The sequence below is a fragment of the Hoplias malabaricus genome, chromosome 3 (genome assembly GCF_029633855.1).
Source record: "Hoplias malabaricus isolate fHopMal1 chromosome 3, fHopMal1.hap1, whole genome shotgun sequence".
Classification (NCBI taxonomy): domain Eukaryota; kingdom Metazoa; phylum Chordata; class Actinopteri; order Characiformes; family Erythrinidae; genus Hoplias; species Hoplias malabaricus.
The window spans coordinates 70640100-70659480 of NC_089802.1; the positions used below are offsets into that span (position 1 = coordinate 70640100).

The 19381-nt window shown below is 38.6% G+C and overlaps 2 protein-coding genes across 3 annotated transcripts in view; one reads left to right on the forward strand and one right to left on the reverse strand.

Annotated features, from left to right (window-relative positions):
• The first annotated feature begins 3749 nt into the window (after window positions 1–3749).
• On the forward strand, window positions 3750–10505 carry gca (grancalcin). Its single transcript, XM_066664107.1, has 8 exons — window positions 3750–3882; window positions 6866–7024; window positions 7201–7270; window positions 7418–7461; window positions 8254–8401; window positions 9140–9253; window positions 9807–9865; window positions 10176–10505. Exons 1-8 carry the CDS (start codon window positions 3859–3861, stop codon window positions 10200–10202), a joined length of 645 nt encoding a protein of 214 aa, XP_066520204.1. The 5' UTR covers window positions 3750–3858; the 3' UTR covers window positions 10203–10505.
• Window positions 10506–10991: 486 nt separating this feature from the next.
• ptprnb (protein tyrosine phosphatase receptor type Nb) overlaps window positions 10992–19381 on the reverse strand; it is a 34921-nt gene continuing 26531 nt past the window's right edge. For both annotated transcript variants that reach the window (XM_066664105.1, XM_066664106.1), the window contains 7 exons: window positions 17613–17690; window positions 17170–17289; window positions 16879–17045; window positions 14302–14355; window positions 14012–14076; window positions 13654–13727; window positions 10992–12947 (listed from right to left, as the gene is read on the reverse strand). In XM_066664105.1, coding sequence (XP_066520202.1) covers window positions 12876–12947; window positions 13654–13727; window positions 14012–14076; window positions 14302–14355; window positions 16879–17045; window positions 17170–17289; window positions 17613–17690 — 630 coding nt within the window. In that variant the 3' untranslated portion in view covers window positions 10992–12875. The remainder of the gene's footprint in view (window positions 12948–13653; window positions 13728–14011; window positions 14077–14301; window positions 14356–16878; window positions 17046–17169; window positions 17290–17612; window positions 17691–19381) is intronic.

Sequence of the window (19381 nt, forward strand, 5' to 3'; positions counted from 1 at the left end):
TTATTTTTCTGGACATATCTGCATTTTGAACAGTGGAGATTTGCATGTCGGTTCCAATTTCTGCATGAAAAACCAGAATTGTGCGCTTGTTGTTGATATGCAAAGCAGTTTATAAGTTCAGTATAACAGCAGAGCACAGTACAATTGCACAATATAGCCAACTCTACAGCTTTCAGCAACAACTTCTGAGCTGTGAAGACCCTCAGGGGCTTGAATTTTGGAACTGGGGAAATGTTTTGCTAATTCCAGTCATTAAATTTTTTTATGGTAACGTATCACAAGTCTGTTGCTTGCCTGAACACACACACACACCTGATCAATCTGAAAGAAACGGGGACCAATTCTGGGCATTGCTGTTGCTATCTGAAGGTAGCCTGTTGTCAGGTTTGTGCTCAAGGCCTTTTATTACAAGGAGCCAAGTCCCAAAAGCAGTTGTTTTAGGATCAGTTTGCCTTGTAGTCATAATAGTTTGACTTGCTGTAAGAGGGACTGATCTTTATTCAACTGTACATGGACCCTGTAACATGAGTTTCACGGGTAACCTGGATGTCCCTACCTCCACTACATAGGTTTATAATCTGTTCTGGGTACAATAAACTCATTTCTGCTTCACTTAAGACTTTCTTTTCTTTCATGAGATCAACGGGAGTGTTTGAATACCTGATGACCAGCTGGACAGATCTACTGACTGGGTGTGAATGCTAATGGTGTTTAATTTGTGCTATAAACAAAATACATTCCAAATTAGCTGATTCCAAACTAAGCTTACTAATATATCCTTTGCAGCCATTTTGACTATTATACAGTATCAGAAATCATATACTCAAATCTATTTAATAGTGCTTAATGTTTAATTTATTTTTTTGTTAATATTCCCTCATGTAGTTTGCATAATGCTAACTTAGCTTAGCTAAACTAAAGAAGCACATTTAAGCACCAAAAAGGTCTTGGTTAATCAACTATTTTCCCATGTAATTTAAAAACAAAATCATTAAGATTTAAAATCATTCAGAGTAACGATGAAAGGAACCCAACACATCTAAATTATACCTCTAAAAAATACTGCATAAATGTTCTGAATGCCCAGCCTGTACTGCTTGGTGAAAGTTTTTGATAAGGGTTTATTTAAATCATATTTTACAGCATGTGCTTGTCTGAGACATCATTAAAATGACCTCCTAGTTTCCACACTATATACCATGCTGGTGCACTGTGCATACTGTGGCACATTTGCTGCTCTGCATACCCTGTTAGCCCCCTTTCACTTTGGTCTTCAAAGGTCAGGACCACCACAGGACAGGTATTATGAGGCAGGTTCTTAGGCCTGAGTGACATTAATGTGGTAGTGGCCATTTTAGCATGTGTTGTGCTGGTACAAATGGAACAGACAGCAGTGCACATGTAGATTCACCAGTCTTTGGGATAATATATAAAATGAAATAATATATTTACAATGTAAACAATTCTGCTTCAGGTTCCACACAGTCATTTGTAGGATGAAATCTGCAAGCCGATTCTTCCAGTGTAATCTGATAAAGCTTTTAAAGCAAGTAACAGGTCTTATCTAAAGTTAACCTACTGACTCCTATTCCCTGCTCTACTCCCTCTCTCTCTCTCTCTCTCTCTCTCTCTCTCTCTCTCTCTCTCAATCCTGCTGATGACCCCGATCCCCTGTGTAGAACTGCAGAATCTATTAGGACTGTCATGAGCTGAGATCATGATAAGTGTGCTCTCAAACATTTTCAGAGGATTAAATGGAAAGTCCTGTTATAAGGCACTGTCTTTGACTTTAAATTGAACTTTTACTCTGTATGTTTAATTTTATTAAATAAATTGACACTTATAAAGGACTGAAAGGTATTAGGTCAAACATTTGCTATAATTTGACCTAGCAACAATGAATTGAAATTCATTTATTTGCTACAATTAGCATATTGAAAAGACAAACTAATTAATTAAACACACAAACACCATTTCAGATGAAACATTAATTTTTGCAAAGTCTAAGACCTTATTAAAACCCTGAGAGCTTATTGATCACCAGCAAAAACCAGCATGTGCTTTGGATGCTGCTACTGTGGTCAACCACTGACCCTGTTAAGTGAAAAGCTAAACCAAAACCAGGCCAGGACTTAACCAGCTTGGAATTGATGGTGTTATGTCAGCTGGGTTGGTTCTTATTGAAAAGGCACACAATATTGAAGTCATTTTATCTCTGTTGTAATTTACAGATTAGTACCAGGTATTTCACATGCAAGGATAGTTTGAACTTATTTTCAGTTCGATAATAAATAAATTGAATAGTACCTACATATATTTCTGAACAATGCACCAATCCCATAAGCGAGAAGGGGGTTCAGTGTGTTTTGATCTTAATAAAATGGCGCCGCGATGTGGCCAAAAATATTTAGCACACAACTACTGCATTAAACCAAAAGCGAAATAGCTAAAATTCATCTCGTTATACAATTGAAAACGGCAGTTAAACACTTCGTTATTTTTGCCATTTGCACAAAAACTCATTATATGCAGTTTAATGGGTTCTTATTGGGGAAATGTGAGGTGTAACCGTGTAAAAAGCTAAAGCAAATGTACACTACACACCCTAACAAAACAACAGTATATGACTCGTGAATGAGTGCGTCTTGTGAACAATTTCTCCTCTTTAAAATGGTCGAACCTACATGCTTTAACTGCAACATGTCTTCCTGTGCCTGTTATGTTTCTGCGCTTCGTGCTTTTCGAGTCTTGTTACATTACTGAAAATAATAAACAAAATCAGTGAATGAATCATTCGATTCATTGTTCAAAAGAATCGGTTCTCAAACGGTTTTAAGCTCCCCATCGTTTCACTGTGCAAGGGGCGATCACGCAAGTGGTTTTAACCTCTCAGTCTCAGACGGCTTCATATAAAGTGTTCCACATTAGTTAAGAAATGATGTCCCCAAAACCGATCACTACAGTGGAATCATGAATCGATCTTAAAACAACATCAAACTGAACTCAGTTCTGTGAGCCGTGTCTTCTACGTCATACGGGGGGGGCACATTCAGGTTGAATATTAAATGCTCCCTACTTCCTACATAGTGCACTTTTAGTTGGGCGTGAACATAAGTGACATTCTTTTAAACAGACGGTGTACCTTTGCATAACAACAATAGCAACAATCTTTAATTGCATAGAATTGTCCATACATAAATGCATCTTAAAGTGCTTTATGATGTTTCTATAAGACAGAATTATAATATGTATAAAGGTAAACAGTGTAGCCAAATTAAAAATCATAATTAAATAAAATACAGTTTAAAACAAACCAGAAGCTCAGAAAATCTGCTATTAACCATTCAATATCTTAACTGTTACATGGTTTCTCTTTATAAGGATAAGCTTTCATAGTGATATTGGAGTGTCTGACATATTTGTTTAAATCCGTAGATATGTGCATTTTCAATATGAAGCAGTTAATGGAATTGTCTTTTATGAAAATCACCTCAATAACAATAAAAGTCCTGTTGGAAATTACCTTATTATGAGATGAGCGCACATGAATATCAGCTATTTACTAGGGGCAAATTCGGCTTTTTTTATAAATCCTTACATTTCGTGTTGGGGGCGTGTTAAGAAACATCGTGGCGGCAAATCACCAAAAAAGGTAAAGTTGTGGGCAGTGGTTAAGGGGCGCGACACCAGGCAATCTCATTCAACTACAGCCATGCCCTACACAGTGCACTAGATAGGGAGTAGGGAGTTAAATTTGTAAGCACCCCATGTCTCTGTAGTAGGAAGTGGAAGGCTTCCGAGAAGAGACTTTGGCCAAGTTCCACTAAAGATTTCTCCGCTCTGCTAACGGAACAAGATATGGCGTATCCAGGATATGGAGGAGTAAGATTTACTATATATATATTTATATATATTTTGTATCCTATTATTTACTATACCTTTATCACACACTGTAGTCTTAATGTCATTTCGGGACGATTTTTTCTTTCTCGCTGGACTCGAGCTAATTATCCAATCAAATTAACACAACGTCGAAATGCTTCTGAACTGCGCTTTGAGGGAAAATGGCTGGACGTTACCTTAACATAAATACTGTTAAATGATATGAAGATAACAATACAGTACGCTGAATATATTCAGGCTGATATTTTTTTGCGACCATCAACAGGTTTCAATGCATTTAATAATGTCACGTTTGGGGTGAGGTTCAATTTCCCCTTCACCTTAAAGTGAAAATCAGGTTTTGACCTTGTTAACGTGTCCGTGTGGATGTTTTTATTGAAACCCCAGTTTCGAGCAGTCAATTTAAGGCAGCACAGATTTCTTACGTCATAAACCTAAGAAACCAACGCCATCAACATGCGTGGCAGGGCTTTCGAGCTGGAGATGTGAGTGGAGATGGAGCTGGGGACTCGTTACATATTCATAGAACTGTTTACTAACGGTGAACATGTAGGCCATCTAAGCATCATCAATGACCAGATGGGGACTTCAATTATTTCCCTGGATATAATAATATGCTCTCCAGCTAATCAAATGAAATGAGCCATTATTTTCTGACTGCTTAATTAGCTGTTTATTAAAAGAGGAAATCATTTTGTTAAACTTGAGCAAAGATTTTTATTATTATTGAGGGACTGGGGATAGATATGCAGGGTCCAAAATTGGTATGTTTACGCCTAAATTCTGCCTTTATCACTTGTATCAACAATTCTTCTCTCTCCTCAGACCTCAGCAATTTTTCACACAATCATCATCATCATCATTTTCTTCTCCGCTTCTCCATTTCAGGGTCGCGGTTTTCACACAATGCATTACGTTAATATGTACCTGTCCTTCAGGTGTGTGAAAGTTGAGTAGATCCGATCAGTAAATGTACTGACCGGCTGGCAGGATTTCTAAAGAAATGTGGGCGTGGCTGTCTTTTGTCAATTCTGTGAAAGCAATTCAGAAAGAAATACTTTCACTAGAACAAAAAGTTCACAGCAGTAATCAACAGATTGTGTAATTTCTTAAATATGCGAATTAAATTCTGTAAAATACATAAATCCATACTCTGCACTTTTCTGTGGGTAATGCCTCATAACAAACATATGAGGAAAAATAACTGTTTCTGTTAATTATTTATTAACACCCTTCACTACAGACAAGTCCTGCACAGGGAAAAAGCCTGGCCTTTGCTGTTTTACCAAAGCTGGCATTCGGCTTAAAACAAGTCTAAACAAGACCATTAAACTCGCTCTGCTCTAAATGAGAAATTTCAGAGAAAGTGTTGCTTCACCCCCTTGAGGATATTTCAGCATCATAAGCACACTGGACGTAGGTTGAATTAGAGTATTAGAGCATTTGTTGATTGTTTGTCTTTCCAGTTTTAGCATGAGCATGAGTCAAGATCACAATTTTTCCATCACAATTTCCCTGGTGAAAACTTGGAAAAATCCTCTTTCGATTTAAGGTGGTAAATCAGGTTGAACTAGTGCATTTTAGCACAGATGATCATGGTTAAAATAACATAAATATATAAAACACACCTAACCATGACCTTTGACATCAGAATAATGAGCAATATGTCGAGGATTAATTCGAGGAAAAATAAAAGGTAACTGCAACAAACTCTTTATTAGTTTTTTTGAATTTCTGCTACATATCTGAGTTTCTGCAGAGTGGCAACTCAGAACTGATAAATATTTAATAATTTATGACTGACAAAGGTAAAAAAAATGATATTTTTAGCTAATCTGAAAGCGAAATTTCAAAATTGTTAGAGGGTGATTAAAAGTTATCGTAGTACGAACAAAAAATAATATAAAAAAAAGTGGCTAAAACACAGAAACAGTGAATGAATCTATCATAGATATGGTGTGAGACGTTATGAATGGACCACCACATGAAAGCAGAAAACAGTGTTTTTTTATAGTGGCTACTATTATTTTTATAATCAGTTAATTATTTTTTTTTTCTATTAATTGTGTAGTTTGTGTGCGACATGGTGGCCCAACAGTTAGTGTCGCCGTCACACAGCTCCAGCTGGGAAGAGTTTGGTGTGTTTTCCCTGTGTCTGCGTGGGTTTCTTCTGGGTGCTCTGGTTTCCTAAGTTATAATATAGTTTATTGATTTAAATTTTTTGTAGCTCTAGAGTCACACAGCTCCAGGGACCTGAGGTTGTGGGTTCGATTCCCGCTCCGGGTGACTGTCTGTGAGGAGTTGGTGTGTTCTCCCTGTGTCTGCGTGGGTTTCCTCCGGGTGCTCCGGTTTCCTCCCACAGTCCAAAAACACACGTTGGTAGGTGGATTGGTGACTCAAAAGTGTCCATAGGTGTGAGTGTGTGAGTGAATGTGTGTGTGTCTGTGTCACCCTATGAAGGACTGGCGTCCCCTCCAGGGTGTATTCCCGTCTTGAGCCCAATGATTCCAGGTAGGGTCTGGACCCATTGCGACTCTGAATTGGATAAGCGCTTACAGATAATGAATGAATGGAACAATTGATAAAACAACCAACTGAGGTGCTTGGGTGAAAACAAGGTTAACTTCCTCTTAAATTCACAATTTTGAAACCGCACTAAAGAACATTTTGTTGTGTAGCAACATGTCAGGACACTCGGCTTTTAGAGGAACAATAAATACATTTAATACAAGATTATTTTTCAGCTCAAAATATTAGTTAAATTATTTTTGTGTTTGAATGTACTACATAAAGTAGGTGACCATAGAACTGCTAGATTGGTGGGAACCACGGCTGAACAGGAAATACGTGGGGGTTTGTGGAGAAACTGACATTTTCACATCTCCAGTTGTCTGATTTCTTCTGAACTCTTTCATTGACTTTTTTTCTCTGTTTCTTCCCTCGTTTTCTCTTTTTCTCTCAGTATGGTGGTCATATGCCCGGGATGCCAATGGCAGGAGTCCCGATGGGTGGTCCTCCAGGAGGGGGATTCCCACCCCAGTACGGAGCTTACCCTGGCACTTTTGGTGCCCCTCCTGCACAAGACCCCATGTGGGGTTACTTCACTGCTATAGCCGGCCAGGTAAAAATAGAACTCTGAGAATGTGAGCTGTGGCACAAAAATACCTGATTTAGAGCTTGTTCTGAGGAACTGAAAAACCACACACTCATAATCCCAGGGAAGTAACCTGGTCAACTGACTAAAGCTAGTGAAAAAGAAGCTGGAGGCCATGTGGTAATAAGGTTCTGTTTTCTCAGGATGGTGAAGTAGATGCTGAGGAACTACAGAGATGTTTGACGCAGAGTGGATTCAGTGGCAGCTATATGCGTAAGTTGACTGCAACAAACTGCAACATTTGTGGTATCTGATAGTCCCAGAAATTACACAATGATGTCTTTAAGAACACAACCTGTTCTTTAAGAGATGTATAGATCCATTCTTTCACATGACCCAAGCTTATGTCCTTTGTTGCAGCCTTCAGCTTGGAAACATGTAGGATTATGATCGCCATGCTGGATGTATCCTTTTGATTCAAACAGGGAACTGTTTTTCAGACATCTGGAGGGCTAGATGAACACATGAACATTACACACTATCACATTATCAGTACTTTGTCTCTCTGTCAGTGTTTTAATGGGTGAATCAAGCAGTTTAAATTCTTTAAAGGATTAGTTAAAAAACTTGAAGAATTCAGTTTTAGAGAACTTTAAATAGTTGTTTATCATTAAAACGCTGTATATAATATTCATTTAATCCAGATCGATTGTAATATACTACAGGAAGATGATAAGGCCTTTGTTGTTATGCTGCACCTAGTCTCAGCCACAGGTACTCCACCCACAAGTTGGAGAGTCTGATATTATCAGTGCCCTAACCTGGCCTTACTTGTCAGGTTTTGGCCAGATGCACTGGCTATCTGCCTCCTCCTACACGTCATGCCAAATAGCAGACTTGTGATTTCCTTTTGTGTATCAGTCAAATTTAGTTTCCTGCTGTAGTAGGTGGTTCTTGGACACGTTAAATGTTAAGATACCAGACTCTCCCTAGAGGACGTGTCAATGCGAGACTACACTGTGCCATAAAAAACAAATAACTTTGAAAATTTCTAGTCCAGGAGTTCTGCAGAAAATTTGAAGATCCAGATTCTTTGTTAGTTATATAAATAAAATGAATAAACAATCATTAATAGGGTAATTACATATAGACATAATTGTGACGTAAATCACCCCAATATTATATCAAGCACAGTTAAATTTCTCTACTGGTGTTGTCTGCATTTTGGTTCCACTTCCTTAACTGCAATTCTCTAGAGAGATTACTCTGGTAAAATGGGATTCAACGAGTTTAAAGAGTTGTTTGCTGCACTGAATGGCTGGAAACAGAACTTTATGATGGTTGACAGAGACAACAGTGGGACAGTGGAGCCTCATGAGTTCTCACAGTCCATCAGCAACATGGGTGAGTTTGAAGGGTTTTTTTTCTTAGTGGCTTTCAGTTAATTTATTTAACAAGTGCAGAATAGGGTTGATTTTCAATCTGAAATTAAGGCCCAATGCACACAGTATGGAACTCGTATGAATGTTCAGTTTTCAAAACGATATGCATAACCCAGGTGCATTTAAGAGATATTTTTATCCAGAGTCCCTTACAATTCTAATTGTGTGACAGATTATTGCAGTATTAGGACTATATCTGGTGTAGGGTGACCAGATCTGAAAAAGAGTACACGTTTCCCGGGGGTGGGGGTGGCTACTGACGTGCAGACTGACCAATTAAATGTTTAATGTTTACAGAGAAGGTTATCAACCAATAACGGTAGCTCTACAGTCAGACCGTCCAATCCGAAGATTTTAGGCTACTTCACCACGCCCCTTTTTACTCAAGCGAACCAATCGGAGTAGGGGAGGGCGGGACTAGTTTGTGAAAGAAACGCATCTCGAAGTTCTATGTACGCTCTAGAAAAACAAAACCCCGGATGTTTGTGAAATTCCGCCGGGACATTTTTTTAAGTCTAAAAAAAAGGACATGTCCGGGTAAAAGAGGACGTCTGGTCACCCTAATCTGGTGAAGCGTAGTGTGCTTGTTTTACTTAAGCTAGTTTTCTGTTTTGAAGGCAGCAGTGTGTATGTTGCTGTGGTTAAAATGGCACTTGATTGTGGGTTTTGCTAACACTTAAATTGTGTTTGTGGACTTCAGGATACAGACTGAGTCCTCAGGCTTTGGTTTGCATCGTTAACCGCTTTAGTCGCGGAGGCAAGATCTACTTTGATGACTATGTGGCCTGCTGTGTGAAACTCAGGGCTCTAACAGGTGAGTGGGGTGGGTGTTTTCACCACAAATGGAACTCGTGAAGAGGTCCACTCATTTTTGGTTTATATAGGTTACATTAATGTATCAAACTGATGATTTGGGTTTTTGGATTTTAGATCGTAAAAACTGCAGTGGACGTGGAGCATATGAATATTGTACATGTTTATCTTTTTGTACCCCTCTCGTTTCACACATTTCTCACAATTGCCAAGTGTTCTCCGAGTTGCTTTTTTATACCATTTGTAATTTATACATCTGTAATGAATGTAATCTGATGTGTAATTCATGCAGTTCTTATAGTTCCAGTTTTGTACGAATGACACTGTTTAAAATAAATTCCAGTTGAGTCTGGAAGCAAAAGACCTCTAAGTGTGGGGTCTTGAATTTATTCCACAAAAATTGCACTGCAAAATTTTGGGAACCACTGCATTAAAGAAAGATCTAAAATTTCCCTCTACACACTTTATCAGTTTATTCTTTATGTTCTTCAGCAGCCTGAATGATAACTTAATGGATGCAGATGTTTACCACTTGATACCCTTTTTTTTTGCAGAGAACTTCAGAAGGAGAGACAATATGCAACAAGGAGCAGTAAATTTCCAGTTCGATGATGTAAGTGGACATTTTATTTACTTGTATATTTTGTGGTAAAATGTTTAGTGCATTTCTTGCTTTATATCAAATGTGCCATAACAAGAAGCTATAATAATTGCCTTAGGAACAGCAGAACTGTTTAGTTTTTTTCCCCTAACAATTAGCCTTAATCTCCCATAATTTTAAGGCCCAGCAAATGTTTGCACCACACAGATAACATCTGCTTGGATTATGACATTTATTTAGAAATTAGCCTTCCAACGTGAATGAAACTGACATTATTTAATATGTAATCATTTACAAACATGGCTTTTATTTCCTCTTGTAGTTTGTGATGTGTACTATGGCTATCTGAGGAAGGCAGAACAGAATACTCCATGGGGAAAAGCTGAGCCACTGAAAAATGCTCAACGGAGAAATATGAGAATATAAACCAGTACATGCAGAATAATTATATATATATATATATATCTAACACAGGCATTTAGAATGGTTACCTCCTATCAGAATGAAAGTGCTAGCTGACTTTTTTATTTAGTTCTTGAGCTCTTGGTAGCCCAAAAGCCATATGATGCCAGTCTATAAAAGTCAGACCACAACACTCATTTTGTTTTGTGCCAACACAATCCTCATTATTTTTTTATTATTTCTAATTTTTAAACATTGTAAACATTTTTTTCCAGTCACTATAACTCCATGTTTAGATATTGTCAATAAAATAACATGTAACTTGTGTACTGTATTTTGTTTGCCAGTATGCAAATCCAGGGTAGCGGGGAGTCTGTTCTCATTATCTGGCAGGGTTTTACTCTAGATACATCAGTCCAGTTGTTAAATGGTTCTCAACCACACCTGAGAATACTGGTCTATTACTCTACAGTACAGTGCCTGGAGGTTCTATCCCCTCTCTATCTTGGCAACTTTAGACTCATGGGCCATTGCTGCAGTTTCCACATTTCATTTTATGCTTTGATATGAAGGATATATCTGTATATAAATATATAAGCTGTGAGTGCACAAGTCTATGTCTACCATCGGTTCTACTTAAAGTAGATTAATGCATTAATCCTAAGGGGTGCAAATCTTTGAGTATTACTCAATTTATCGATTAAGGATTCTATTCCCAGAATGCAGAAAAAACGCATATACACAGTGATGCTGCTGCATCACGTCACAAAACAGATTTTTATTAATCACAAAATACAAAATAAATATATTTTTACTTAGATACGATATATTTTTTATATAGTTTTTTATATTGATGCAAGAAGGAACAAACAGTAAATCAATCACATTCAAGAAGTTCTAAGAAGTATCTAAGAGAGAGTGACAAAGTTTGGATTGGAGTGGAGACTTAAGAACAAAGCAAGAGCATTCAGCTGATAACACATAGGAATCAAAGTCACCAAGCTGCAGTAACGCATCGAGAGCCTGGTCAAGTGTGATCTCTGTCCAGCTGCATTCTCTAAAGCCTCTCATGCACTAATGCTTCTGGAGACTAGAGGATCCTGGGAAAATACTCACAGCAATGCTTAGGTGGAGAAGGGACAAAGCCATCACCATAGTTACGCCAATGGAATTGGAGGCCTTATCCAAAGAGAAGAGCAAATATAAGGACCAGGGGATTACTCTTCAACACGTTCCATTTTTTTAATAAGGAAAGAAACGGTAAGGCAAGAGTTTGCAATGGGTTTGGGTTTTTAAAACGAGCCCTGTGACCTGTCTGTGTTTGTGAGATGGGACCTGTGCCAATTACAGCTTTTTTCATTTCTTGTTTAAACTGTCAGAAGGCAAAATTCAGTCTTAAATTGTTTGTTTTCTAATATTAATTCAGGTATTATGCCCCCATTCCTGCAACCATTCGACAAATCAGGGGTGTGGCCAAAGTAGTGATGAGTGGATTATTAAACGTAGTCCCCCAAATAAAAAAGACAAAAACAAACAAAACCAAGTTCAATTTCAATCAGGACATTAAGACCCACCCAATGCTAAACACATGAACATTTTCAGACCAGAACTAATCTCAGCGCAAAGGTTTGACAACTGTGTCCTTGCAAAGCTTACGACTTACCCCACTGTCAATAAAATATTTTTAAGTCCTGTTAAAGTGATTAGTTTTACATGGGAAATGGAATTTTAGCGCAGAACATGTGTAATATTTATTGTCAATCTAGATAAATCAAAATAGATCAAATTCATAAATGAGCAGTGGGTGTGGCTACTCAATTTACTGACAGCTATCAGATTAAATAAACATGATACTTAACAGCGTCCTGTGGCCAAAAACTGACCACTGATGAAGAACCAGTCTCATACAAACCTATCAATACAACTTGAAGAGAGCCTGATATGTGCCATGCCTAGCATTACTAAATGCCTTAACTGTGTACATACTTGAGTCAACTCGTGCTGAATACCCCTTTTCCACAGGCCATTATTGAAGATTGGTCAATCTGTACAGGATTAATATACCCTGGGCTAATTTTCACTTATTTATAGCAGATAATGTGCACTGAAATCTTTACTGATGCAGTCTCTTAACAGTGTATTTGCAACTCCATGAGATAATCTGGTAATTAAATTACACCACATTATCTTATTTTTGTAAAACTAATCACATCAGATTTTTAAGAGGGGAAAATTCTAAGCATACAGTGGACAGCTGAGGTGCTGGACAAAAGTAATTAGCTAATGCCTATTGTAATTTAACACATTTTATATGCTTCTTGACATTTTAATGTAGTATCAGGTCAGATGCCCTGTGCTTGTAATTAACATGGTCCACTTTATAGGGGGGAAAAACAACTCTTCTAATAGTCTAACTACACCCCTTCATTTCCACCATCATTGATACCAGTGTGTGTGTGTTTGTGTGTTTAGTAAAGTGGTCTATACAGGCAGTTTCCAGCAGTGCTAGAATCAAAAGTGAGGGCCAGGATTTGTGTGGTTGCTCCCATGCATTAATATATTCCAAAAGGAGTGTGTGTGTGTATATGTGTGTGTTTTAAGCAGCGCCCCGGTCCTGGTCTCACTGAGGCAAAGCCTTAAGGATGGCATTGACCTCTTCGGCCACAGCAGTCAAAGCAAACTCAAACTGGTCCTGAGGAAAGAGGAGGACACGTCTCAACATCACTCCAGATTATATTTTAAAGGCATTCTCTGTGAAACCCCCATCTCATCCCTTGAAACAGTTTGAAAATTATTATATGACATATTATACAGTCCTGTCTCCAGAAAAGTAGTGCTTTTGGACATTTATTAACCCAACTAAAGTACAAAGAAAAAAAATGACAATGTTGTCACTGACCAACCTGATGTTTAATTTTGTAAATTGTAAAATGCCTGCAACACACTGCAAAAAATGCAAACTAAGTTAAAGAGCAACAGATTGTGTTTTTACATTAAAAGTATAGTTTAAAATCAGCTCAGCACTGCAGAAACTGCACTATGTTAATTTTGGAGGTGACTGGTCAATTCTGTTTCAGGACAGTTCTGTAAAAGTGAATTGCACTCTGCAACTCTAGGTGGAGCCCAATATTAAAAATAACTAATCTTACCTAGTGTTGCTGTAATTGACAAGTTTTCCATGATACACACAAGCCAATGTGGCTATGTTTATCGGCGTAGCATGACGGTTTCTCATACTATGCTGTCTGAGGGTTCGAAGATCATGCTTTAACAGTGATTTCTGGCCTTGCATCAAATACTACATTTGTTTTATTTAGAAAATGGGAAGTTTTGTTTGCAGCTTACTGTAATGCACTGCCCTACGTTTACAACCAGGGAACACCATAGAGTAAACTTACCTTCGTGCGCACCATTCCTGGTCTCTGGTCTCGAATGTGCTCCAGAGTTGCAGCAATATCAATTTCCTTCACCCCTACATCAGAATGACAACACAAAACTCAGAATCATCACTCCTTGATGCAATAAACAAACTCTTATCATGTATACTGCATAAGAAACAATGAGAAACAAACCAGAAAAAGAGAGAAGTAAAATATACTAATCCCTAATTTGCAGGTAAATTAGAACATGTATGAATTATGATTGGCCAACACACCGTTACTAGGCACTAAATGCATAAATGAGGATTATCATAAAAATAATAGAATATATGAAATGGTAGGTAAGCATGACAATGTAAGCAGCTTAGTGATCCACCTTTAGCCATGCGGTTTAGAACCATGTCAATCAGGATGTAGGTTCCAGTTCGGCCTGTACCATCACTGGAGGAGAGAGGGGAAGACACTTAGCTGGTAATTCTGTATCAAACCAAGCCACTGTACATATTAACATGACATTGTTCGACAAAAATGTAAGTCCAAGACAAAAATATTAATAATTACAGAAACAATCAGACACTGTTTTGGAGTCAACAAGAAAACAGAACAAAGCAACCTATTTTTAGAAAGCTGCTGTGTAGGGGAGGCATTTACACAGTGAGTGTGTACCTGCAGTGGACAATGATGGGGCAGGATCGTCCTCTGTAGCATTTGTTCACCTTCCTGAAGGGAAGAGGCAGAGAGACAGACGAGAGAGAGGAGAGAGACGCTCACACTTTAAAAGAGATTACAACAGGAAACCCAATCAAATAAATAGAAATGTATTAACATGTAAAAATGGGAAGCCAGTGTGAGGAATTGCCTTGTTCCAATAAGTAAAATGATATACAATGTCTTTCCAATTCATTAGTTATATTTAACTCCTATTAGTTCAAAAGTGCATATAAAAGAAAAGAAATACACACATTCTGAAAAGCAATTGGAAAGATTACAGTAAGGCTTTTCATTCTGATAAAGAACACCAGAGTAAATTCAAATTAAAATATGAAACTCCAGTAGAAAGGTGCCAGCTTGCCTTGAGGTAATATTCAATATTATCTGTATTTGAAAATGTCGATATGTGCCGACATATAAACTGACCTTAGCTTGCTTTATTTTACAGTCAAATTCAATGTAGCTAGAAGGACAGATTTTTGGTTTAGAGGACTAAAGGCAGCCATTGATATAGACAACACAAATTCTTGTCACAGTTTACCCCAAATACGGCATGTCCATGACACATATCAGAAAGATATGTCTTTCCTTATGAATGTAGGAAAATGCTGTTTAAGCAACATCTACATAAAACCTACTTTGATTATTCACTAGAGGCCATGTTTGTTTATACACCTTGTTTGATTAAGAAAATTGGCAGATTAATGCTCATAACCAAAGGAGCAGGTTTTAAGGTTGGGTCTATTTTGTTCAAACGTTCTAGGGCACATCCAAGATTTCTTCTGAAATAAAGGGTATTTTTAGGTGAATGTCTCATTGCTGCACCAAAAGCTATGTGCTGTCAACGTTCTTTAGATGTTTATGCACCAGTCGGCCAGGGGCGCATTAGTGAGGTCAGGTACTGATGTTGGAGGGTAACGTCTGCATCACATCAACTACTCCATCAAATTACAAAGGTATTCACTTGTTATTACAGGTGTCTACAAACGTTTGGAAAAAATTGTGCAGTTTATATAAATACATTAAATTTATTACCATCAGGGAAAATGCAAGCTACAAGACTCAAGGAAGGCCCACTTGGGACTTTTAATTTGCTTTGTACAAACAGAGAAAAACTGACAGAGAACAGACAAACAGGTACATAGACAAACAGACACAGAAACAGACCGACAGACACCAACAGACAGCTAGCTAGCTGTCACAAGCTAGCCAGCTACGAGGAAGGCAGATAGGCTGAGAGAGTCAGAGTGAGAGACAGGTAGAATGGACAGTAGGAGGAGGCTTTGAGGCGATGGAGCGTGTCATCAGCGTTGCTCTTGCTGCAGCCACACCTGTCCGTGCTCATTTTTGTGACTATGCAACTGGACCCAGATTACTAGCTGCAAACCACAAAAATGACACAGACAGCTGTGCAATACCATGGGCCCCGCTGCGCTCCATCGCACACGCACAGTGAGAGAGAGATAGAGAGATAGAGAGAGAGAGAGAAGGACAGAGAGAGACAGAATGTTCAGAGAGATAAGGGTAGCATGACAAAACAGAGACAAATGGTGGAAAAGAGACTGAATACAAATGCAGAAAGTAAGAAACAGAGACAAAAGGAGAGAGGAGGCTGAGAGACACAGAGATAAAGGAATCATGACAAAGACTGAAGACTACAGGGAAAGCACAGAGGATAACTCTACATTCGCATTAGAGGGAGACAACGTGTCAGACAACCACTCATTTCCTACGAGAGCACACAATTTCCAGCCAAGATTTAATGACAAGTGACAAATCGATTTTTCTCAACCGCATGAAAATAAATTATAACACAGTGAGGTGAGAATCTAAATGACTGGGTACAGAAAATTCCTGCGACTAATCATAAACAAGGCTGGTATGAAATCCCGTCTCTATTCTTGTCATTTTTTCCCTAAACTGTCAGGAAGGCATTTTATTCATATTTTAGACTAGCACGATGAGCTGCGTTGGTAAAGACCTTTGCAGACAACAAACAAGCAATTGCCAAACTCACTTGTCATTGTCGCAGAACAGGAATGAAAAAAAACACATAATACAGATTTATTTTATATAGTGTGTCTCAAAAGTAAGGAAAGGGAAAATAAGGAAACACCTGTATAAAATGACAGTGAACAAAATTTAAACACAACTTGTGTCCTAACAGTTTTATATGGGTGCTTCCGTATGTCTCTGTTTCCTTTATTTTTGAGACACCCCGTATTATATTATGAAATTTGACAGATGCTTTGCCATGTCAAATTTGTTACAGCCGTAGGCTAATGTACTTTTATGAGCCCTCTTATTGATATAGTAATGTGTCCCTGCCAAAGCTGGAAATCAAACCCTAGTTATGGAGATGAGGCTCAACATGCCCACAAGAGAAACCCTTGAGGCAATATTACACACTTATCACCCAAAAGAGGGATGCTGAGCTGATAGACGAGACAATATAAAGCCAGGATATCAGGAGACGAGAGGGCCAATAGTATGATACACGCTCGACAGAGGAAACTTTGTGTGGCGCAGTACCTGCGGAAGTCCAACAGAGGGCGTGTGGATGTTGGAATGCCCTGCGCAGGCCAGCTCAGGAAGTGGAACTGAGTGAGAGTGCGGGTTTCTTGTGTCTGGACGTTCTTCAGATAGAAGCTACGCACCAGAAAATCATTACACCAGATATGCTCTGACACCAGGTTGACCTGTGAGTGACCAAAAATGACCATTTGGCTTTGTAAATATATTAATTCACTGAGGTGTTTAAATACACCAGAAAGAGATTAAATAAAACACAGTTACATTAATCATACTCATGGTTTAAAATACCTCATAGATGTGGTAGAGCGAGGAGCCCTCATCAGGCCAGTAGCGGTCACACTGCTTCTCTCCATCCTCAACAAGCGCAGTCATCATTACAATCACAGTACAGCCGTTCTCCCAGACCATCTAAATTAAACACAAACACACACTGCAGTCTTTTTGATAAACTAACAACTCATTGACATATAAACATATACAAACAAATAACACACTATTATTATGTTTTATGTAATTGAAGGAAACATTTGTGTCACATTAGTTCCATGCTTCCACATCCATCTTGTGGCTACAGCATTAGAATGTTGATGTTATAATGATGTTTAAAGCTATAATACACTGATTATAATACACTCATTTTTGCTGTAGCAAGAAATGTACAGAATATATGGTTGTCACTATTGATCATAAAATATAAATGCACATACACACACACACACATACAAACTGACCTGCCAAAAGTCAGAGATGGTGTGTGAGAGGGGTCCTTGGGTGGCGATGTACGCTGGCATTCTTGGGTCATGCTCAATCTAAAGGGTCAAAAGGAGACAAAAGGTCGAGGGTCAGTGCTTCGGCCCCCTCTGACCATGGACGGGCCCTTCGCCATGGCAACAGGCCATTCATGTGGTCAGCACACAGGAAGGCTTAATAGATGATCCCCTTTCGCTACAACAGAACAGCAGGGATTCCAAACCAACTCTGCCTGGGCTACATCAATACGCCGTAGCTATGGCAACGGCAAGATGGGGATTCCGGAACCCAAGGCAGCCCTGCACATCACTGTGGAATAAATGGATTTTGTTGCCTTGGCAACTGAAGGGGGGCGAGGTTCCTGTATAAGGGGGGAAGCTGAGTGGGGTGAGTTTTGCTGTGAGATGGCAGAGCAAATGCAAAGGTGTGCCATTAGATAAGACAGACAGACTCTGGTGACATTTCCACAGATGGCAGTTATAGAGACTTATTAAAAATCAGCTGCAGACCCTGGATTATAATTCATGGTGTGTTCTGATATACAAGGTTTGGTTCAGCAACAGTGTAGTCAATCAAGACATATTTGATTAGGTCGCTAATAAATAGTAGAAGTAAGTACATGCCTAAAACTGATTATAATACACTCTGAATTTCTACTTGTTGGTACCAAGTCAGCCACTTCTGCCTATTCAGACTGTCCCATCATTATTGATAATACCCATGTTTACCCATCATCCTCTATATGAAATATTGGTGTCCTGTTTGATTCTTCTCTCAGCTTTATCCCACATATCAAATCTCTAACTTAAGTCAGAATTTTTTTATCTGCGTGCTATAGCTAGACTCCGCCCTGTTTTCCTGTAAAGATGCAGAGATACTGGTGCATGCTTTCATTACTTCATGGTTGTAATTCTCACTTCTATGGCTTACCTTCTAATACACTCCACCCTCTTCAGTATATTCAAAATTCTGTGGCCAGAGTCTTAACACACTCTAAGAAAGCCCCTGTCCTCCACCAGCTTCACTGGCTCCCGGTTCTGCTGTTGATATTTAAGGCCTTACATGACCTTGCTCCCTCTTACTTGTCGTCACTTCTACACACATATACCCTGCGTAAACTCAGACCTGCTGATTCCAGTCTTGTTCTGACAATCCCTAGATACAGGATTTCCTCAATGGGTGGTAGGACTTTCAGCGTTGCCCCCACACTTTGGAACTCCTTACCCTCCTCCATCCGTTCTTCTTCCTCTTTCCATCCTCAAAAAAATATTGAAATTTTGGAATTTGTTTTTCCTCTAAATCTCTTCTCATTGTAAAGCGTCCTTGGGTATGTGAAAGGCTCTATATAAGTGTAACTTATTATTATTATTATAAAACCCACTCAAACTTCAGGTTCATTAAGGTAAATGAAACCTGTCAGAGATGTGTATGGTGCAGCATGGTTTACCATGTACTGCAAAAACACACCCAAAGGTGTGTGTCTACAGTCTCCTCTGTGCATATTCAATACTGAATGTGAATTAAATTTAATTACATTTGAAAGGTATAGAAATTCCAAAGTATGTATGTTGTATATTTATAAAAGTGACCATTTAAATTTTGATTAGGGTTGGTTTTCTGGTCAAAGATTAAGACTAGTCCTGGACTACATTTACCTTTCATTGGAGAGTCTCCTTTCAGACTGCTCAGTATCCTCTAGATTTAATCCCTGTCTAACTAAGGGCTTTTGGACAGAGGCAGGATGTTTTCT